The 22546-nt window shown below is 39.2% G+C and overlaps 1 protein-coding gene across 1 annotated transcript in view; it reads left to right on the top strand.

The window, feature by feature from the left end:
- The window catches only part of LOC114350829 (hemicentin-1), a 199332-nt gene that overhangs the window by 164855 nt on the left and 11931 nt on the right, over positions 1-22546 (top strand). Inside the window, exons 4-11 of the mRNA XM_028301775.1 lie at positions 2880-3012; positions 5458-5666; positions 6026-6136; positions 7548-7751; positions 8198-8349; positions 9137-9278; positions 18054-18184; positions 20783-20942. Of these exons, the coding sequence (XP_028157576.1) occupies positions 2880-3012; positions 5458-5666; positions 6026-6136; positions 7548-7751; positions 8198-8349; positions 9137-9278; positions 18054-18184; positions 20783-20942 (1242 nt within the window). The remainder of the gene's footprint in view (positions 1-2879; positions 3013-5457; positions 5667-6025; positions 6137-7547; positions 7752-8197; positions 8350-9136; positions 9279-18053; positions 18185-20782; positions 20943-22546) is intronic.

Raw genomic sequence — 22546 nt, forward strand, 5'->3', positions numbered from 1 at the left:
ATCATCATTTCAGCCATAGGATATCCACGGCTGAACATAAGCCTCCCCCAATAATTTTCATAATGGCCTGCATACAGCGCCTTTCTGTTAATGTATGGTCTCATCATCATCATCATCATCATCATTTCAGCCATAGGACATCCACTGCTGAACATAGGCCTCCCCCTATGGTCCCAGCTGACTCTATATTAGTCATTTAGTCATCATGCTTAGTCAGGCGCCTTAGGGTGTTCGAAAACATTAGACAGAAAGTTTGGCCACTCTTGCCTTACAACCCAACCCAATCCTCACCCAATCTTCGAATGTATTAAAAGCGAAAGGTTGACTGACTCACTCATCATGAAATCTCAGAAACTTCAAGTGTTAGGAGTCTCAAAATTCAAATTTTGCATGGGGGTTCCTTTTAGATTGTAGGTGCTCCCTAAGACGGAATTTTGCAAAATTCAATCCCTAAGGGTGTTAAACGGGATCCACGCGTACGAAGTCGCGGGTGGCTGCTAGTTACTAATATTAGTACCACCTACCTTCTTTAGATTCTCTAGTACCAGTTAGGTGCCATCTACAAGTTTTTATCGCGTGACCCGACCTCGATTGTACAAAACCTCCCAAATTATAAAATAAAAAGCCGATAAGACCCAGTTCTACGATAAATCAGTTGTAACGCGGGTTGGAGATATGATGTATCGATAGATTGATGATTAGGATTTCGTATTATTTATGACTGTTTCTTCAAAATCATTATTTAACATGGTTGAACTGAATAGCACATTTTATCTATACTAATATTATAAATGCGAAAGTAACTCTGTCTGTCTGTCTGTCTCGCTTTCACGCCTAAACCACTGAACCGATTTTGATGAAATTTGGCATGGAGATAGTTTGAGTCCCGGGAAAGGACATAGAATAGTTTATATCCCGGTTTTTGAAACAGGGACACACGCGATAAAGTTTTTCTGTGACAGGCAAAATTCCACGCGAGCGAAGCCGCGGGCGGAAAGCTAGTAAGCGATAATTTATTGTTCTAAGTAGGTAGCTGAATCATTACGTTCTTGAATAATTATGAACCCATGACCAAGCCTTATTATTTATGGCGAGATATCACATCCGCATACGGGATATAGTCTACCCAACGTACCATGAAATTGAAATAATTGCTTTTAGTCGTTACGCACTATCATCACAACATGAAAGTGCTTACTTTTTCCGTTACAAAAACAATTATTGTCACAAGAATACTATATCGATATTTCTCACATCGATATAAATTCAAATACTCTCTCGTCCCTACGGGTGACTATAACGAAAATATTGGCTGTAAGCAATTTTCGTACTGCTCATTTCCTCTGTGGGCGAAATGGGTCACACTACTTGATTTCTTTTACGATCGTGTTTGGAGGTTCGTAGTATTATTGTACAATGTAAATTATAATCGATTCTATAGAAACGACTTTAACGAGGCCATTTTGTAATCCCAATGTTTAGATATCACCAATTTAAAAAGTAGGTACTACGAGCTTTTTTGGTGATATGATAAATTATGATTATGAGAAAAATGCAGACTGTTTTTATAACATAAAAAAGATTTTTTAAATAAGTAGAGATCTAATTATTACGAAGTTATTTAAACATCTTAATGTAATGATGATGAATTCATCATCTTTCTCTTCATTATTTTTTTTACTGCTAACCGCGAAAATAGTTTAGCATTTCTATTTTAAAAACTTACCTAATTTTATAATTCTAATAACACTAAGATAACTACGCCAATTAAGCTTTTAAATGCATTTAAACCCTGCATGGAGGGAAATTAAATTAAATTTCTACTGGACCACTTTCTCCTCAATTAGGTCGCTCTTGTCCTATTTTTTATTTGGTCTCAATGTCCTTTTTTCGGTTAAACGCTGACCGCACTGCCGTTCAGTGGAACCACAGTTCGGTTAGGTTCAGTTGGTTTTAGGTATATTTTAGTTAGTTGCACCTCAAATCTTAGGTGTTGAGATAGTCACTTTGTCATAGATCATTCAATCGCAAGAGAACCAAAGTGACCGACATAGCCTGCAGATTTGCTAAGATTAAGTGGCAGTGGGTGGAGCACATAAGTAGCTCGCAGAACTGATGGCCGCTGGGGCAGAAAAGTTCTCGAATGCTGGACACGAGCTGGAAGACGTAGTGTGGACAGTTCGGAAGACGTAGTGTGGGCAGGCCCTTCACTAGGTGGACTGACGATCTTGTAAAGGTCGCAGGAGGTGTCTGAATGCGGGCGGCGCGGTGCCTATCTTTATGGAAATCTAAATCAAACTTGGCTTTTACTTAAAAGCAAGTTTTTGTTAACAAAGTAAACCCACTGCTCACTCCTCAATTATCTCAAGCACTTCCTAAGTATTTCTATCAATATCGCTCTCGATCTGTCTGGCTTTGAACGCTAGGTTTTGTCCGGCGCCATTTGTGTGAACTGGACAGTATTTTTAGTGTAAAGATAAAATAAATGGAGTCTCGGTTCTGTGATACTCGCTAAAACGTTTGGGCGTGAGTGATCCGAATCTAGACCTTACTAATCGATTACTTTTTTTAGGTCATTGTGATTCTGGTCACGATCAAAACTACGCATATTATCAACTCTTACCTGGCCTAGTCTACATAGATCACATAAGTATCGATATTTTGTTTTCTGTCTCACGTACAAAAATGTAAAAATAAATTTGAATCCACGAATAACGATATCGATAGGTGCTCTATGTAGATTAGGGCAGGTGCTATTCATGCGGGTGTTTTTGGACGGGTGCTCTAAGTTAACTATGTCGTTTATTAAAAGAGCTAGAACCCAGACCCATAAAACAATAAAAAGACATACATTTCTAAAAGCCGCTCTTTGTCCCCAGTACCAACATCGGACGTCCAAGGAGTGCTGGGCAAGAAGGCGTCTCTCCCGTGCGACATCCAGCCCCTGCATTCCGACGACGACGTCGTGATGGTGCTGTGGTTCAAGGAGTCCGATGGCGAGCCCTTGTACAGGTGAATACTACAGTTATACTAGTAGCAGCTAGATTAGAATTAAAATTGTGCCAAAGCGCAGCACAGGCTACCTTTTAAATACTTAGCCACGTAGTCCCTAAAATAATTAATTGCAATAGCTATGCTATGTTATAGTATTACCACAGAATACATAATAGTNAGTGACCAGGCCCCCCACTAGGTGGACTGACAATCTGGTGAAGGTCGCGAGAGGCAAAAAATCAAAATTATCTTTATTTGTGTAGAATTAAATTAGTACTTACATGTCTCATTCTTTGTTTGCCCTACCAGGCGACTACGCGACTGGATAGAGGCTTCGCAGGACCGGTCGTTGTGAAAATCCAAATCAAAATTTGCTATTACTTAAAAGCAAGTTTTTGTTAACAAAGTAAACCCACTGCTCACTCCTCAATTATCTCAAGCAATTCCTAAGTATTTCTATCAATATCGCTCTCGATCTGTCTGGCTTTGAACGCTAGGTTTTGTCCGGCGCCATTTGTGTGAACTGGACAGTATTTTTAGTGTAAAGATAAAATAAATGGAGTCTCGGTTCTGTGATACTCGCTAAAACGTTTGGGCGTGAGTGATCCGAATCTAGACCTTACTAATCGATTACTTTTTTTAGGTCATTGTGATTTCAACAGGAAAGAGTTCTTAAAATGTGTAGTTTTTTTTTCAAACTTTCCAATTAATAGACTTCTGACGGTTTAACCAGCAGATCCACCTACAACCAAAAGGCAAATTCTCCAGTGGATGTTTAGCTTTATGCTTTAATTTGTATGGTTCAAAATCATCTGCTGATGTGTTGCAGTTTACAAAATACATTGTGAGTGTTTTTGATCTTAGCTCCCACAGCCTTTAATAGAGCTAGAATCCAGAACAGTGAAATATTTATAAGGTTAATAAGTTGGCAGCTCTACCATCACCCATATTACTTTGTGTGATTTTGTTAACTCTTACAACACCAGATTGGGTTCCCAACACTATAGTCTAAACTCGTTCTTGTGGCCATACATATTGCTTGCCAGGTACACCTCGGACTCTAATCGTATCAGTTCGTGACAACGTGCTCTGCTTCTTAACTCTGGACTACGGTAATTTCCACTTGTGCCCATGTGCTATGCTTAACCTATGCAGAACTACCAATAAACATGAATATAAGGTACCGGTATTTAAATTCTGATCCTACAACTACAGTCCGCTGCCCCTCACCAGGTTTAATAGAGCTAGAACTTAGTACCGTAAAAACCTTGTAATTTTTTACCCAGACCCATGAAACTTGATGATGTATTTCTAAAAGCCGCTCTTTGTCCCCAGTACCAACATCGGACGTCCAAGGAGTGCTGGGCAAGAAGGCGTCTCTCCCGTGCGACATCCAGCCCCTGCATTCCGACGACGACGTCGTAATGGTGCTGTGGTTCAAGGAGTCCGATGGCGAGCCCTTGTACAGGTGAACACCAAACACTAAATACCTACTCTTAGGCAGCCGACTGACGACCGATGGGGCAAAAAGGTTCTGGAGAGGAAAACACAGCGTGTGACTTCCACCCACAAGGTGGACCGACCACCTCATAAAGGTAGCAGGAAGGCGCTGGATGCAGATAGATAACAACCGGGCGATATGGCAATCATTGGGGGAGGTCTATGTTCAGCAGTGGACATCCTGTGGCTGAATTGACGATTACGATGATGATAACGAAATACTCTTAGGCTGGGTTGCACCACCTAACTTTAACTTTGACAAACGTCAAAAACCTGTCAAACTCCATACAAAAAATACCGGATTTCGTCATAGTTACGGTCAAAGTTAGGTGGTGCAACTCAGCCTTAGACTGCATTTCACTTAAAATCAGGTGCAACTGTAGTCAAATACCTGCCTTGTTGTGCATTTCATGAATCAAATGTGTCATAGCGTGCCCATGCACCGGTTGCTTCAAATTACGTAAACGTTAGTATGAATAATTATTGCAATTCACGAAGGCGAGTGAGCTTTGCATGGTGTGGAGACTCACAACTGTACGTTTTTCATATGTTTTGATAGACATTACACTATCGCATATCGTTATGTGCATGTACACGTACGTACACACACTAGTAAAGCTCACTCGCCTTCATGATTTGCAAGAACGTATCATAGTACTTACTCAGGTTAAAAGTATTTTAAATTGGGCATCATGCAAACACATGCAGAAATAAAACCTAAAATAAAGTTTTCTCCTTTCAAATGTTCATATTTTTCGTGTCTTATACGCAGTTAAGTATAGATTTAAGCTTTACTAAAATAATAAGTAGTCAACAAAGATTTGACATACCTATCTATCTAATTCACCATAAGAGGATTTTGAAATCTTAATATCAATCAATCTTTTTTAATACCTTGATTGTTACGTCATCAATCAATCCATCAATTCCAGCACCCATCTAACTAACCGCATCTTTTCGCAGTTACGACATCCGAGGCCGGTCAATGACCCAGCCGAAGCTGTGGTCCTCCCCCACCGGCTTCGGCAATCGGGCCTTCTTCAGGGGGGGAGCGACGCCAGCGGTGCTGATGGTAGACGACGTGCAAGCGGTGGACGCCGGCGTCTACAGGTGTAGGGTGGACTTCAAGAACTCGCCGACGAGGAACTTGAAGGTCAACTTTAGTGTTATAAGTAAGTGCCAAATGCCAAATACCAAAGGAAACTTTTTGTGATTTGTTCGCTCATCTTGAGATAGTTAAATTTCGTGAAATAGATTTGCCGTATGCTCGAAAATCTTTCCCTACAATTTAACGACGCCTAGCTACATCCTTTATTAGATCAATTATTAATGTAGATACTATACTGATTTATTTATTTCCTTAACAATCATACCTCGAACATTACAGGTTACCCCAATTCAAGTAGAAGATGCGTCAATTTATGTATTTAAATATGAAATATAGATTTAACTTAGATGCCAAATCTGAATACAACTGAGCGCAGTGCAGTCTTCCCAGATGTGAAATCTAACAAATGTACTTTCCTTGCAGTCCCACCAAATCGTCCAAAGATATACGACGCCAAGAAGAAAGATAAGGCAAATCTCGTGGAGCCATACAACGAGGGCTCAAACGTGCATTTAATTTGCGAAGTTGAGGGAGGTGAGCTACTATAATTAAACTTGCATCAATCACTCTGAATTTTCAAGAACTTGAGAGGGTAGCGAAGATGTTAATGCAATAAGGTGTTATAGTGTGACAGGAGAACGTTTATTAAGCCGGATCTCCACTAGAGGTAGCCTCGGGTCGAGGCTGCTCAAATGGAGATGCTGCGTCAACCTGAGGCACGAAATTTCGCCGCCACGGACCGCGAGCCACATTTTGTCGCTCGGAACGAGGCAGTCGGCCCGAAACTGCCTTTAGTGAATACGCGGCTTTACGTTCTGTTCACAATTTTTTCGATGCGACTATTTTTAATATGAACGCCATATAAATAAGTAGAGGGAGATTACCAATACTCGCCACGCATCGCAAGCGGGTTGGCGAGCGCAGTTTTTTATTGATTTCGCACGCAGACGCTGCTGCCCATCTCGTGCTACAGGAATTAGTCACTTCTTATGACACGCCTCCTGTTGGCGGTGGGGAATTGTATTCTTTACGGCCGTCCTCACACGGCACCATTATTGGGGTAGGCCTATATTCAGCAGTGGACGTCCTATGGCTGAAATGATGATGATGACGATAAATAAATAATGTGAACCACCAGAATGTGAAACAATGTACTCGCATTGTTCGTGACATGTTAATAGTTTTCTTTTCAACGCTACATCATAATTTCAACTGGCCAATGGCCATTGACACTTCGATGGTCGACAATTCCTGTCATTAAACACCCACGCGTCGCGTTGTGATTCCAATTATAGAAAATAACGTTATAATTGTTCTCGGAATTAGAAATTTCATTGTTGTCAACGAAGGATATTGTATTGAAATAAAAGCTTTGGTGCTTCAAACACTATGAGTGTCTATTTATGTAGTTTTGTAACTATCGATGGTTTTATTCACATGTTCTATTATGGAATCACGCAATCTAATTGGGTGGAGGACGTGTTTTGTTTTAAAAATATCATTATTTTGTCCCATCACTACCTACCAAGTATTGATGAAACCATGCTAGCATACTATGGATCGCGGTAAAATGATACAGTTTCGGAAGTGTATATAAATTCTAAAGACTGCACTCAACAATTTCCTTTTTTTGTGGTACCTCGAGAACGTCCCTGTCTAATTTACCAGAAGTGAATAGATAATTTTGTCTACCTGACTGATTCTAGGGGGCAAACGGTTGTTGAGTTTCCCTGTGAGTTCCAGAGGTGTACCATCTAGAGTGTACCCACAAGGTGGACCGACGACATCATAAAGGTAGCAGGAAAGCGCTGGACGTAGGCCGCTCCCAACCGGGTAACATGGAAAGCATTGGGGGAGGCCTATGTTCAGCAGTTGTCGTCCTAGGGCTGAGATGATGATGATGACCATCTAGAGGGGTTGTATTCTACAATCAACTTCTTTCCAGGTCGACCACGGCCGCGGGTGACGTGGTACCTCGAGAACGAGATGATCGACGACTCGTTCGAGCAGCGGCCCGACGGGGTGACAGTCAACACGCTGACGTTTCCCAACATTGGGCGACAACATCTGAACGCGAGACTGGTGTGCCAGGCGTCGAACACCAACCTCGCGCCGCCGGAGACGAAAGTCCTGATTTTAGATATTAACTGTGAGTTTTTTCGTTGTTAATTAGTTATTGATTGAATTGTCAATGAATTTAAGAAAACAGATGAGTTACTTTTTTTGAAAATATGGTAGAGTCAGCGTCAAATAGCTCATGACACCCAAAATGGAATGAAAAAGTTGTCAACACCACCTTATTCCACTTGACGCTGACTGAAAAAAATAATTATCTACTTAATAAAAATCTAAGTGTCTTTTTAATTTTCTTGCGGGCAATTGAATAATTAGTCAGCACGAGAAGCTGAGAAATGACGAACAAAAAAACTTTTTTTACAATATTGCAAGCTGAAAGAATGACAATGTTGATGTTTCATTTTTAATTACTGAAACCTAATTTACTTTTCTTTTGTAGCTCATCGGACACTATAATATTAGGTACATAGGTACCGTTTTACACCTAAAACATGTACTAAAACGCTTCTCCTCTTCCAGTAAAACCAATATCGGTGACGATACTAACAAAAGAGAAGCAGATATCCGCCGACAAGCGGTACGAGATCGAGTGCAAGACGACCGGCTCCCGGCCCGAGGCCGACGTCTCGTGGTGGAAAAACAACAGGCACCTCAAGAGGATGGAGAAGAAAGTAAGTCTTAGGCCAACCGTACATGGATAATAGTATCGATTGTTAAATTCTCCAGTTAGCCGAGTGGCTTCAAACGTGTTAAAAAAGATAATAATTTTAATATGTCTATTTGGAATCGAGATGCTATAATGCGACGTAGTTTTTTTCTGCAAACATAGTTTTCACTAGCTCCATACTAAAAACGAAGATAACTTTAAACGAAGGTGTATTTAGATGAAGTAGGTAACTAAAGTAACCAAGAAGAATAATTGAAGAAATTGTAAGTAATAAATCATTCAAGAACATTATTATCGTCTCATGCACAACATAAACACCTAGTACCCAGGATAAAAACAAAAAGTGTTTGTGTTAAAGTACACAAGTTACAAACAGAACAATTTGCCACATGAAGCAATAAAAAGCTGTGACTCCGACCGCTCGTCCGGCGAACATGTTTAAACGTCTGCTGCACAAACAGCGCAAATAAATTTAATTATATCCTGCTCTTGTTTCCACCACACTTTAAACTGCACACAAATGTACATAGACTGCGGATGGCGACCTAAATTACAGAGCATCCAAACTCATGAAAATCAAACAGTTATTCGGTTGACAGATGAAAATAAAAACTACGAAAAATGCGCTCGAAAGGACAACCTATTTCCATTTCAAAAAAGACCTTAAGTTTCGAGATTAGAGTCCGTTTCGGTTAGTGTTTGAGCACGCAACGTAGCTATGACAATTTCTGTTGTAGGATCACACCAAAGTATGTCTTCTACAGTTGGGTTAAGGTTGGTTTTGGTTTCAGTTCTCGGAGAACAACGAGACCCTAAGCATTCTGAGCTTAGTGCCGAGCGTGGAGGACGATGGGAAGTATCTGACGTGTCGCGCCGAGAACTCGAAGATAAAGGACTCCGCCATAGAAGACAAGTGGCGGTTGAACGTTCATTGTAAGTGTTTTGTTAAATTGTCCTTTCTTTTACGTTTCTGATGGGGCAAATTCCGTTTCTGTAGTTTCTTACTTCTTTTGTTTTCGATGGCTTGATTAAATACAGTTCTTTCCTGAGCCAAGAAAATTTACATGAAAGTTTTTAGTAGTTATTAAATGTTTAATTGTAATTTGTGAAGGTTTCTTGTGTATTCATTTTTCAAGCATGGAGGAAAATTATCTTTATAAACTTTCTATTCTTAGGCTGGGTTGCACCATCTTACTTTAACTTTAAGAAACGTCAAAAATCTGTCAAACTCCATACAAAAAATATCGGTTATCGTTAAAGTTTCCGTTAAAGTTAGGTGGTGCAACTCAGCCTTAATGTTTAATTTAAAGCTTTCATCAACTTGACAGTTTTACTCATATTTAAATTTAATCAACGTCAACGTCGTTTTTTCTAATTTTAAGCACTCATTCGCCCTTAAATACCTAGACACGAATTGTAAGCCCCGTCGCACACGACAGAGAAAATAATTAATCTACAACTATCCTTATTTACATCGTGTGTCCCAGACGTTCCCGTAGTGGACCTCAAGATGGGCTCCAACCTCAATCCGGACGAGATCAAGGAAGGCGATGACGTGTACTTCGAGTGCACCGTGAAGGCCAATCCGAAGACGCACCGGCTCGTGTGGTTCCATGACGTAAGTGTTATGTTAGTTCGTATTCATTCAGCCTTTGATCAACAATACCAACCAGTTGTCGGGTCAGCGCAAAAAAATTGCGTCTCGAGAAATAAGACCGCATTTGAGAAGTGAGTTCTATTATTGTGATTACTCACTTTTTTCATCTGATATTAATATCCTACATAATTTATAAATGCGAAAGTTTGGATGTGTGGATGTGAGGATGTCTGGATGCAAGACGCACCGGCTCGTGTGATTCCATGACGTAGGTGCTTCTATTGTTAGTTCGTACGTTTCAGCCTTCGATGAACAATACCAACTAGATATCGAGTCAGCACAAAAAATGTGTCTCGAGAAATATGAGCGACTTGAGAAGTGACAAGGGAGTTATTTTATTGTAAATAATCACTCTTGTTTTGTCTGACATCAATATTATGATTTAATAATTTATAGTCTTTAAAATTCCCACGTATAGGTAGGCCCGCTAACTGTGAGTTAGCGTTGCTTAATAAGAACTCACTTCTCGAGTGCGCTCTTATTTCCCAAGACGCATTTTTTGCCCTATTTACTACTAGCTGGTATTGTTGATCGGGGGTTCCAGCCAAATGACGTCCACTGCTGGACAAAACTCTCCCCTAAGAATTTCCACAACGAACGGCCCTGCGCTGCTTGCATCCAGGTTCATGCGACTTTCACCAGATCGTCGGTCCATCTGGTGGGAGGCTTGCCCACACTACATCTTTCGGTTCGTGGTCGCCACTCGAGAACTTTTCTGCCCCAACGGTCATCAGCTCTACGAACTATGTGTCACACTCACTGCTGCTTATGTTTGGCAATTCTGCGGGCTATATCAGTTACTTTGGTTATTTTCAATTCTGATTCGATCTGCGGATTTCATAGAATGTTCAATAATAGAAACAATGGTTGCATGCTACAGGAAGTAAATCAATCCCTACTAAAACAGTACATTGAAAGAATATCTAGGGTTAGGTGTAAATAAATAATGTGAGGCACAAATAGATCTGCAATGTAAACCGATTTCTCTTTTTTTCCATTCACTGTCGGACTAACGGAAAAAAGATTATCCTTATTTACTTTCTTGACCAAAGATGGTGCTTTTTAGCAAAAACTATTTTTATTTCTGTCATTATTATAAAATAAAGGATTACGAGCGACGCGTCGACGTTAAGTGCACTACCGCGGCTTATCCGGGGCACATCGGGTCATACGGTTTCCCGGCTGAGTGCTTAAGCTGCTGCGCCCTTTGAGGCCCCGCTCTGTCATGATATTGATGTGTACTTAGGACCACCTTTTGGGCTATTCGGTAATTAAGTGGGTGGAGATTTTAAGTAAGGGGAAGAGGCTAAATGTTCGTTAATTTGAAAGACTAATTAATTTGGATGAGACATCAAAATCGAAAGGAATTTAATTAATAACCTATCTATAAATACATATTGATTGTAAATTTTATTATTTAGGAGGCCGATAGCAATTTAAATTGCGGGTTCAATGACATGATGTCAACCTTTAGCTATAACCACAGAATAATAATAAGTACTACTATAACTAACTTCATTACTTAGGCTGAGTTGCACCACCTTACTTTGACCGTAACTATGACAATAACCTGTGTTTTTTGTATGGATTTTGACAAATCTTTGACGTTTGACAAAGTTAAAGTAAGATGGTGCAACCCAGCCTTAGGCTTTTATTGACAGTCAAGCCACAACTCGTGGCTATTCGTATACAGGAGTTGCAGCGATGGGAATAGTCCTATTAGAAGAAAATCAATATGTAGTTAGTTATACAGAATTTGTAAAAAGAAAAATTCTAAAATGTTTTATCTTCTACAGAACAACGAAATTTTCCACAACGAAGGCGCGGGCATTATCCTCAGCGCTCAAAGTCTAGTGCTGCAGAGCGTGACCAGGGCAGCGGCTGGAGACTACACCTGCATGGCTGCCAATAGCGAGGGGAAAGGCACCAGCAACCCTGTCACGCTGCTAGTCCGATGTAAGTCACTTTTGATTATTTGGAATTTAGAACGTGCGTCCAGGGCTCGCAAGAAACGCTTGATTTCTCCTGCTTAGGCCCGGTTTTTTGATTCGTAGTTAAAATAACCAATGGTCAAGTTTGACAGATGTCAAATGACAAGTGGTTAAATATCAGAGAAAAATGTATTTCGAACAATGGTTAGCTAGACTTTTAGTACATTTTTTAACTATGAGTTAACATTTTGTTAATATTTAACCATTAGTAGCAAAATTTAACAATTTGTTATTTTAACTATGAATCAAAAAACTGGGCCTTACTCACTTGACAAACTTCCTAAGACATAAGATTTTGTCCGTCAATACTAGAACAAGCCAGAATCTTCGTAAGGGGTTAATAGAATTAATGTTTACTATCAGACATGTGGATAGCATAATATTATTATAGTTTTGTTGATTGATGGTCCAGTCAATCAAAAAAACAGTATGTTCTTTTATTGTCCACAATATTTTTTAAATTTTACAGCATAACGGACAAGGAACCCAAAGTGCTTAACTCTCGAATCCAACTCACACCGAGCATAAGTTCCCCAGAATGCAAATATCCCGGGCGTCCGGACCTCACACTCGGAAATTGTCAGAGGCGGACTATGCGATAGCAAAACGCCCTTTTGTGAGCGCCCCTACGTGCGTGAATTGACGTTTTGTGGAGCATCCGATGTTCTATTACATACGGGAAAAAGTCTGGTCATAGTGGGCTTAAATTGTAATGAAATCTCTGTAGTGTTAGGTATTGGCTGGTTTAGTTAGTAAAAAATGAATTTAAAAAAAAAAACAATTATTTCCGACTTTCAATTGTTTTACTTTTACAAGATGAGTCCCTATTATCATACAACATGAGACAACGTTCAATAATGTCTATAATTTTTAATGAAACGAAATTTTATTTATGTTGTCGGAATTATCTCTCAAATCAAGCAATGTGCCAATTTCGCTGTACGATTCCTAAAAACCTTTTCATTTCTCTGGGGGCCAATTTTACATTCTCAGAATTTTGTCTGTAGAAGATATTTGGTTAAGGTAATCACAATTTTTGAATAGAAATTACATATACACGTATAACTTATTTCTTTGGAAAAAATGAATAGGTAGGTAATTATGGAACTTCAATAGATAGAAAAATATGTACAGAATTCAGTATGTACAGTCGACAGCACATCATGCTACACATTTTACAACTGCTTAAGATGCCAAATTGTTCAATTTTATGTTGTTCCATGCCAAGAAATAATTCCACTGAAATGCGCCTTTAAATGCACGTCACATTTCAATATACAGGGTGTCATGAAAGTAGAAAAGAATAAAAGAACAACGCACTACCGACGAGCACCGGATCTCCGGACACCCTTACAGCAGAAACGGATATCTATTGTCAGCGCATTGACACGGACTGTCAAATGTATTGTATTGCTGACAATGTTTTGATGTGTTATTTTTTTACACATTAGAGTATGTTTAATCATTTCCCTGATTTTTTTTTGTGTCAGAGAGGTTGTTCAATGAGGGCTATCGTTTTAGCGCTCACCAGTTAACGCCACTGTAGAGTAAGGTCCTGTCACTTGCTAGTAGCGAAGACAGTGGCGCCAACTTGTGAGCGCTAAAGTGGTAGGAGGACTATCGTATTTGCACTCATCAAGATGGCGCCAATGTAGAGTAAGGTCCTGTCAATCGCCAGGGGTGCCAACTGTGAAGTATAAAAACGATAGCCCTCATTACTTCCAGATTAATTAGAACCAACTTAACTATTTATCAAGAAATGGAGATATTGTATCATTTATTATTAACTAGCTTTCCGCCCGCGGCTTCGCCCGCGTGGAATTTTGTCTGTCACAGTAAAACTTTATCGAGCGCGTCCCTGTTTAAAAAAAAACTATCCTATGTCCTTTCCCGGGACGAGGCGTGAAAGCACACAGACAAGCAAGACAGACAGACAGACAGAGTTAATTTTGCATTTATAATATTAGTATAGATTTCATAATTATAACTCTCAAAACGTTCAATACATCACATACTAGGCTTTACTAAAATATTTACATAAGATTACACGTTGAGTTTATTCTCTTTAAAGCTGCACACTGTAAGAAGCCACGATACCGACCTACTTGAGTATCCGTTAGCAACCCTCAGTGTCCCAAGGGATATTAATTTCCTCATTAAAACGTCCCCATAGTAATTATCTTCGGGCAACTCCAGCTTTAGGTTTCACAAAGTTAAGGATATCAATCTGCGTTAAGTTTGATAGTTTCTTTTGTTATTTCAGCAAGACCCGTTATAACTACGAGTTACGCCCCGCTGCAGTTTTGTAAAAGTTACCCTCTCGCTCCTTCGTTATCGGATGGTGTTGTTGACGTTGTGAAATCTGTTTGAGTTTGATTGGGCCATTCGTAGTTACGATTTCGATTGTTAGCGGAACTTGGAAAAATGATGAGAGGGATCTATTGTTACTTGGAATACTTGGGATCTGCTGAAGTGAAAGTGGGTCATTCGATTAAATTAAACAAGAAACAACTTAGACGGCAAAAACTTAGACTTCTCTTGATGTGTTATTTTTATTATCTATACTAATATCTATACTTCTATACTAATATTATAAATGCGAAAGTAACTCTGTCTGTCTGTCACGCTTTGACGCCTAAACCATTGAAGCGATTTTAGTGAAATTTGGCATGGAGATAGTTTGAGTCCCGGGAAAGGACATAGGATAGTTTTTATCCCGGATTTTGAAACAGGGATGCGCGCGATAAGGTTTTTCTGTGACAGTCAAAATTCCACGGGGGCGAAGCCGCGGGCGGAAAGCTAGTAAGATATAAATAAAAGATCGCTCTCAGGTCATCAGCCTATCAACGGACAGAATCTTTTCAAGAAAATCTTGCGTAGAATGACCTGACGGTCACACCAATGAAAAGGGAAAAATAAAAGCATTATTATCATTCACAGATGCACCAGTATGTGCAGAGAAAAGGGATGGAGAACTATTTGGAGCCCTCAAACATGAAACCGTCTCGCTGCACTGTTCCGTCGATGCCAACCCTGCCCTCGTCTCCTTTCACTGGACATTCAACAACTCAGGAGAACAGACTGAAATACCCCCACGGTAAGTAACCCACTTACACTCAATCTTAAAGACGAAGCTGCAGAACTTCGCATCCCTTCAGTGGAATCAAATTACCTATACACTATTAAAGATAAATCATCGATGGAGGGTCCCAAAACGCTACCTCAGTTACTTCTTTTATTAGTCTTTCATGCAAAACAATATCAGTATCCACTATTGACTAAGTTTTAATAAACCTAAATGTTTATTGTCTTAGATGTGCTGTGATAATACCCCTTGCAATCCTGCAATCCTACTAATATTATAAATTCGAAAGTTTGGATGTCTGGATGTCTGGATGTTTGTTACTCTTGCAATATGGTTATAATAATGGTTCTCCCTTTTTTGTCATTCTACCAAAGATCTTTCTTTCATTAGTATCTAGAATACTGAATTGAACTTTTGGTGCAGGTTATACAGCAGCCACGGGCACACGTCAACTCTCAACTACACTCCGACGACTGACATGGAGTACGGAACCCTAGCCTGCTATGGGGCGAACACCGTAGGCAAGCAGAAGGTTCCGTGCCTCTTCCAGTTGGTTGCAGCTGGTAAAAAATGTTATAATATTTTTCTAGAAATATTCTTGATGCACTTCTGATACAGATGTTTGTGATCTAATTAGTTTTTTTTAAGTACTTACACGAGTAGGTTGTATTACATAAAGACCCGGTAACCCCTAGAGCTAAACTAAAGAAATGGTTGTGGTATGAATAGGTTCACCACAATAGTCCATAAGCGATGCGGATCGAACTCCTCAGCGAGTCAGAAATCAGCAGTCTGACTCCAACATCATTGGGCTATTGTCATCTCAATTTTATAGACATTCTATTGACATTAACCGGGTTATTTGTAATTTTCCCAAAGGTCGGCCGTTCCATCTCCAGAACTGCTCAGTGGCAAATCAAAGTATCGATTCGCTGTACGTAGAATGCGTGGAGAATTTCGACGGCGGCCTGCCGCAGACCTTCCTCATGGAGCTGTTAGAGCTACCATCACTTATCGTGAGTATATTCTCCATAAGATTGTTGTCATATTCTTATGATTATGTATATGGATGTGTTTTCTTATTTATAGGTCGAAAACTCTAGTAATGAACTTTCTCCATCTTGTCGTAGTAAAACAAAGTCTTAATTCCTTTGCGAACTGGCAACGACTTTTTTCATTACTTCAGGTCTTTTTTGTAAATTCAAACTCGTCTCTTTCTACTTTTTTCATGTCGAGATTGGAATGAAGTAATTTTTGCGTATTCATGAGAACATGGAAAACAATTTTTAGGCCAAATATATTACAGTGACTGAATGATACTACGGGAGATCGCCCCTTAAGCAAGGCTTACGTCCAACAGTGGCCTACCATAGACTGTAAGTGTAGGCGCACACTGGGCGACACGCGACAGCGACAGATCGGGGACTTGTAGCATATTCTAGTTAATTTCATATAATTATTCGCTTGTCATCGAGACTCCGCGACTCTGACGTCAAGACGTGCGAAGCTTTGAACAAAATATATGAAATTGTCAGCCGCAGCCTGTCGTCGCGTCTAGTCGCCGAGTCTGTCGATTAATAAGCACCTAAACTTATGATGACGATGATGTCTATCTCACGCAGGTCCGCTACAACGTGTCCACAAACCGAACGCCTCCGTACTTCGAGATCAAAGGGCTGCCACCAGGCGTCAGTTACAGGATTGACCTGTATGCTGTCAACGCCAAGGGTAGGAGCGACGTGTCTACCATTGAGACCGTCACTCTGAAGGGCCAGGCCAAGTTTACTGGTAAGTGTATCTCACGTCTGGCAAGTTATGTAGTTTTATTAGGTTCCATTTTTCAATTAAATGTAAAAACAAAAGAACAGTGTGATGTTTTGTGTTGTCGATTGTACAGCAGATCAACCACAATTTTATTTCTCAACTAGCGGTCGCCAGAAATTTCAGTTCGATCCGTCCAGTGGTTTGGGCTGTGCGTTGAAAGATCAATTATGTCAGTAAAACAGTCAGTCAGTTCTTTGAGTTATATAATTTATATTTTCCTATATTTAATTTTATAATATTACTATTGTATATAATATCATAATATTAATATTACGATGTAGGTAAAGTTAAAATCTAGTATCTTATAGAAGATTAATCCTGGAGTTATTATAATTATTTAAGAGCATAACATGCGTACTTAGTAATGTCCATTCGTCCGTTTTAATCCGAGGCTTAGTTACTTATTCATCTGATGGAAACAAAAGTTTAATATTCTAGATTATGGTAAATAGAATAAGCTTTCATTAAAACAATTTGGAATCTATACTGGATTAGATGTTATTTTGTATTACTTGTGTACCCTAGAACTATCTTGGGAGGAAACTGTGGGAATTTAATTTAAAGTCAAAACTTTTTAATCATGTACCTATTATTTGCTATTTTTACAAGCAAAGTCTCTTTAATAATTACATATGACCAAATAGTAAAACTTTGACATAAATTCTATATCTATTCATTATTTTGGTTTAACTCGGTAATTATTTTAATCTAAACAAAGGACATCATTCTTTTTGGGNCTTACTTCTTTTGTTTTTGATGGCTTGAATAAATACAGTTTTTTCCTGAGCAAAGAAAAATTTTTATTGTAAATTGTGAAGGTTTTTTGTGTTAATTTTCCAAGAATGGAGGAAAATTATCTTTATAGTGTTTAATTTAAAGCTTTCATGAATATTTTAATTAGTTTAATTTAATTTTAATCAGCGTCAACGCAGATCTTTATTATTTTCTAACTAGTGACCCGCCCCTCCTTCGCACAGGTATTTAAAAACCTTCCTCTTGAATCACTATCTATAACTGACTTTGTTTTATAATATGTGGTGATGTCAAGCACTCATTCGCATTTACAAATACACACGAATTGTAAGCCCCGTCGCACACGACAGAAAAAATCATTAATCTACAACTATCCTTATTTTCATCGTGTGTCCTAGACGTGCCCGTAGTGGACCTCAAGATGGGCTCCAACCTCAACCCGGACGAGATCAAGGAGGGTGATGACGTGTACTTCGAGTGCACCGTGAAGGCCAACCCCAAGACGCACCGGCTCGTGTGGTTCCATGACGTAAGTGTTATGTTAGTTCGTACGTTTCAGCCTTTGATCAACAATACCAACCAGTTGTCGGGTCAGCGCAAAAAAATGCGTCTCGAGAAATAAGACCGCATTTGAAAAGTGAGTTCTATTATTGTGATTACTCACTTTTTTCGTCTGATATTAATTTATAAATGCGAAAGTTTGGATGTGTGGATGTGAGGATGTCTGGATGCAAGAAGCACCGGCTCGTGTGGTTCCATGACGTAGGTGCTTCTATTGTTAGTTCGTACGTTTCAGCCTTCGATGAACAATACCAACTAGATATTTAGTCAGCACAAAAAATGTGTCTCGAGAAATAAGAACGACTTGAGAAGTGACAAGTGAGTTATTTTATTGTAATTAATCACTCTTGTTTCGTCTGACATCAATATCATGATTTAATCAAAATCAAAATCAAAAATATTTATTCAGTTTAGACCACAAGTGGCACTTATGAACTTCAATAGAAAATAATAAAAAAAGAAAAAGGTAGCCCTTATGGGGCACTTTACATGTCTCCTTATCTTTTGGGCCCTACCAGCGCTTCGAGACAAACATATGGCAAGTGCTGAGAAGAAACGCCGGAACAAACTCAGAGAAGAAACGCCGGAACAAACTCAAATAATTTAAAGTCTTTAAAATTCCCACGTATACCCCGCTAACTGTAAGTTAGCGTTATTTAATAAGAACTCACTTCTCGAGTGCGCTCTTATTAACTAGACGTAATTTTAGAGCTGACCCGATATCTACCAGTAGCTGGTGTTGTTGAACGGAGGTTCCAGCCAAATGACGTCCACTGCTGGACAAAACTCTCCCCTAAGGATTTCCACAACGAACGAAACTGCGTTACACGCGTCTTGGTACTTCCAGGTACAGATCGTTGGTCCACCCAGTGGGAAGCCTGCCGACACTACGTTTTTCGGCCCGTGGTTTTTTACTCCAACGGTCATCAGTTCACGAACTATGTGTCACACTCACTGCCACTTATGATTGGCAATAGTTACTTTGGTTTTCCTGCGAATCTCCTCGTATGTCATTAAATAACTATTCGGTAATAAAAACAATGGTTGTATGCTACCGGAAGAAAATCAATCCCTACTAAAATAGTAGATTCAAAGAATATCCAAGACTAGGTCTAAATAAATAATGTGAGGCACAAATAGATCTGCAATGTAAACCGATTTCTCTTTTTTTCCATCCACTGTCTATGTCGGACTAACGGAAGAAATATTATCCTTATTTATTTACTAGCTTTCCGCCCGCGGCTTCGCCCGCGTGGAATTTTGTCTGTCACAGAAAAACTTTATCGCGCGCGTCCCTGTTTCAAAAACCGGGATAAAAACTATCCTATGTTCTTTCCCGGGACTCAAATTATCTCTATGCCAAATTTCATCAAAATCGGTTGCGAGGTTTAAGCGGGAAAGCGTAACAGACAGACAGACAGAACAAAACTCACATCACAGCTCATTTATTATGATTACATACATCACTGTTTATTTCGATCACTTTACTACTAAAGGAGTGACTCGATGTGTCGAAGGCAACGTAATTATAGGTAATTTGGATGGAGTTATTTTTAAGTCAGAATTCCGTGTTGTTGTATCGATTACTAAAATAAACTAAATTATGTATCGATTAGGTATTTGATGGTCCAATTCATCCACAAGATATCTGGTACCTATGGTTGTGACCCGCGTGATAAAATAAAAATGACCCACAAATTTTTCACTGCATGCATAATATTGCATAAAAGCATCAGTTATAAAGCAGTGTATAGTTTTATAAAATGCCTGTCTAAAANTATGTTCTTTCCCGGGACTCAAACTATCTCTATGCCAAATTTCATCAAAATCGGTTGCGAGGTTTAAGCGGGAAAGCGTAAGAGACAGACAGACAGACAGACAGACAGACAGACAGACAGACAGAGTTACTTTCGCATTTATAATATTAGTTGGGATATATATATATATATATATATATATATATATATATCCCAATATATCCCTATATATATATATATAGTTGGGATGGGATTACTTTCTTGACCAAAAAAGGTGCTTTTTAGCAAAAAACTTTTTTTATTTCTGTCATTATTATAAAATAAAGGATTACGAGCGACGCGTTGACGTTAAGTGCACTACCGCGGCTTATCCGGGGCACATCGGGTCATACGGTTTCCCGGCTGAGTGCTTAAGCTGCTGCGGCCTTTGAGGCCCCGCTCTGTCATGATGTTGATGTGTACTTAGGACCACCTTTTGGGCTATTCGGTAATTAAGTGGGTGGAGATTTTAAGTAAGGGGAAGAGGCTAAATGTTCGTTAATTTGAAAGACTAATTAATTCGGATGAGACATCAAAATCAATTAAGGAATTTAATTAATAACCAATCTAAAAATACATATTGATTGTTTTATTATTTAGGAGGTCGATAGCAAAGCAATTTAAATTGCGGGTTCAATGACATGCCAACCTTTAGCTATAATTAACTTCATTGGTTAGGCTTTTATTGACAGTCAAGCCATAGCTCGTGTCTTTTCGTACACAGGAGTTGCAGCGATGGGAATAGTTCTAAAATGTTTTATCTTCTACAGAACAACGAAATTTTCCACAACGAAGGCGCGGGCATCATCCTCAGCGCCCAAAGTCTGGTGCTTCAAAGCGTGACCAGGGCAGCGGCTGGAGACTACACCTGCATGGCTGCCAATAGCGAGGGGAAAGGCACCAGCAATCCTGTCACGTTGCTAGTCCGATGTAAGTCACTTTTGATTATTTGGAATTTAGAAAGTGCGTCCAGGGCTCGCAAGAAACGCTTGATATCTCCTGCTCACTTAGGCATCCTTAGGCACAAGATTTTGTCCGTCAATACTAGAAGAAGCCAAAAACTTCGGAATGGGTTAATAGAAATAATGTTTACTATCAGACATGTGTATAGCATTATTGTTTTGTTGATTACTGGTGCAGTCAATCAAAAGAACAGTACGTTATTTTAATGTCTACAATATCTTTCAAATTGTACGACAAGGAAGCACAAGTGCTTAACTACGAATCCAACTCACAGCGAGCATAAGTTCCCCAGAATGCAAATATCCCGGGCGTCCGGACCTCACACTCGGAAATTGTCAGAGGCGGACTATGCGATAGCAAAACGCCCTTTTGTGAGCGCCCCTACGTGCGTGAATTGACGTTTTGTGGAGCATCCGATGTTCTATTACATACGGGAAAAAGTCTGGTCATAGTTGGCTTAAATTGTAATGAAATCTCTGTAGTGTTAGATACTGGCTGGGTTTATAAAAGGTTAATTAAAAAAAAACAATTGTAACCGTCATTCAATTGTTTTACTTTTACAAGATGAGTCCCATACAACGTTAGACAACGTTCAATAATGTCTTTAATTTTTAATGAAACGAAATTTTATTTATGTTCTTTTCATTTCTCTGGGTCCAATTTTACATTCTCAGAATTTTGTCTGTAGAAGATATTTGGCTATTTGGGTAGGTAATCACAATTTTTGAATAGAAATTACATATACACGTATAACTTATTTCTTTGGAAAAAATGAATAGGTAGGTAATTATGGAACTTCAATAGATGGAAAAATATGTACCGAATTCAGTATGTACAGTCGATAGCACATCATGTTACACATTTTACAACTGCTTGAGATGCCAAATTGTTCAATTTTATGCTGTTCCATGCCAAGAAATAATTCCACTGAAATGCAACTTTAAATACACGTCACATTTCAATATACAGGGTGTCATGAAAGTAGAAAAGAATAAAAGAACAACGCACTACCGACGAGCACCGGATCTCCGGACACCCTTACAGCAGAAACGGATATCTATTGTCAGCGCATTGACACGGACTGTCAAATGTATTGTATTGCTGACAATGTTTTGATGTGTTATTTTTTTACACATTAGAGATTGTTTAATCACTTCCTTGTTAATTTTTTTTGTGTCGGAGAGGTTTTTAAATTACTTCCAAATGGAGATATTGTATCATTTATTTAACTAGCTTTCCGACCGCAGCTTCGCCTGCGTGGAATTTTGTCTGTCACAGAAAAACATTATCGCGCGCGTCCCTGTTTCGAAAACCGGGATAAAAACTATCCTATGTCCTTTCCCGGAACTCAGACTACCTATATGCCAAATTTCACCAAAATCGGTTCAGTAGCTTAGGCGTGAAAGCAAGACAGACAGACAGACAGAAAGACAGACAGAGTTACTTTCGCATTTATAATATTAGTATAGATTTCATAATTATAACTCTCAAAACGTTTAATACGTCGCATACTCGTACAATAGGCTTTAGTAAAATATTTACATAACATTATACATTAAGTTTACTCTCCT

This window comes from Ostrinia furnacalis, unplaced genomic scaffold, assembly GCF_004193835.3.
Source record: "Ostrinia furnacalis isolate ACB-3 unplaced genomic scaffold, ASM419383v2 OfSCF0076, whole genome shotgun sequence".
Lineage (NCBI taxonomy): Eukaryota > Metazoa > Arthropoda > Insecta > Lepidoptera > Crambidae > Ostrinia > Ostrinia furnacalis.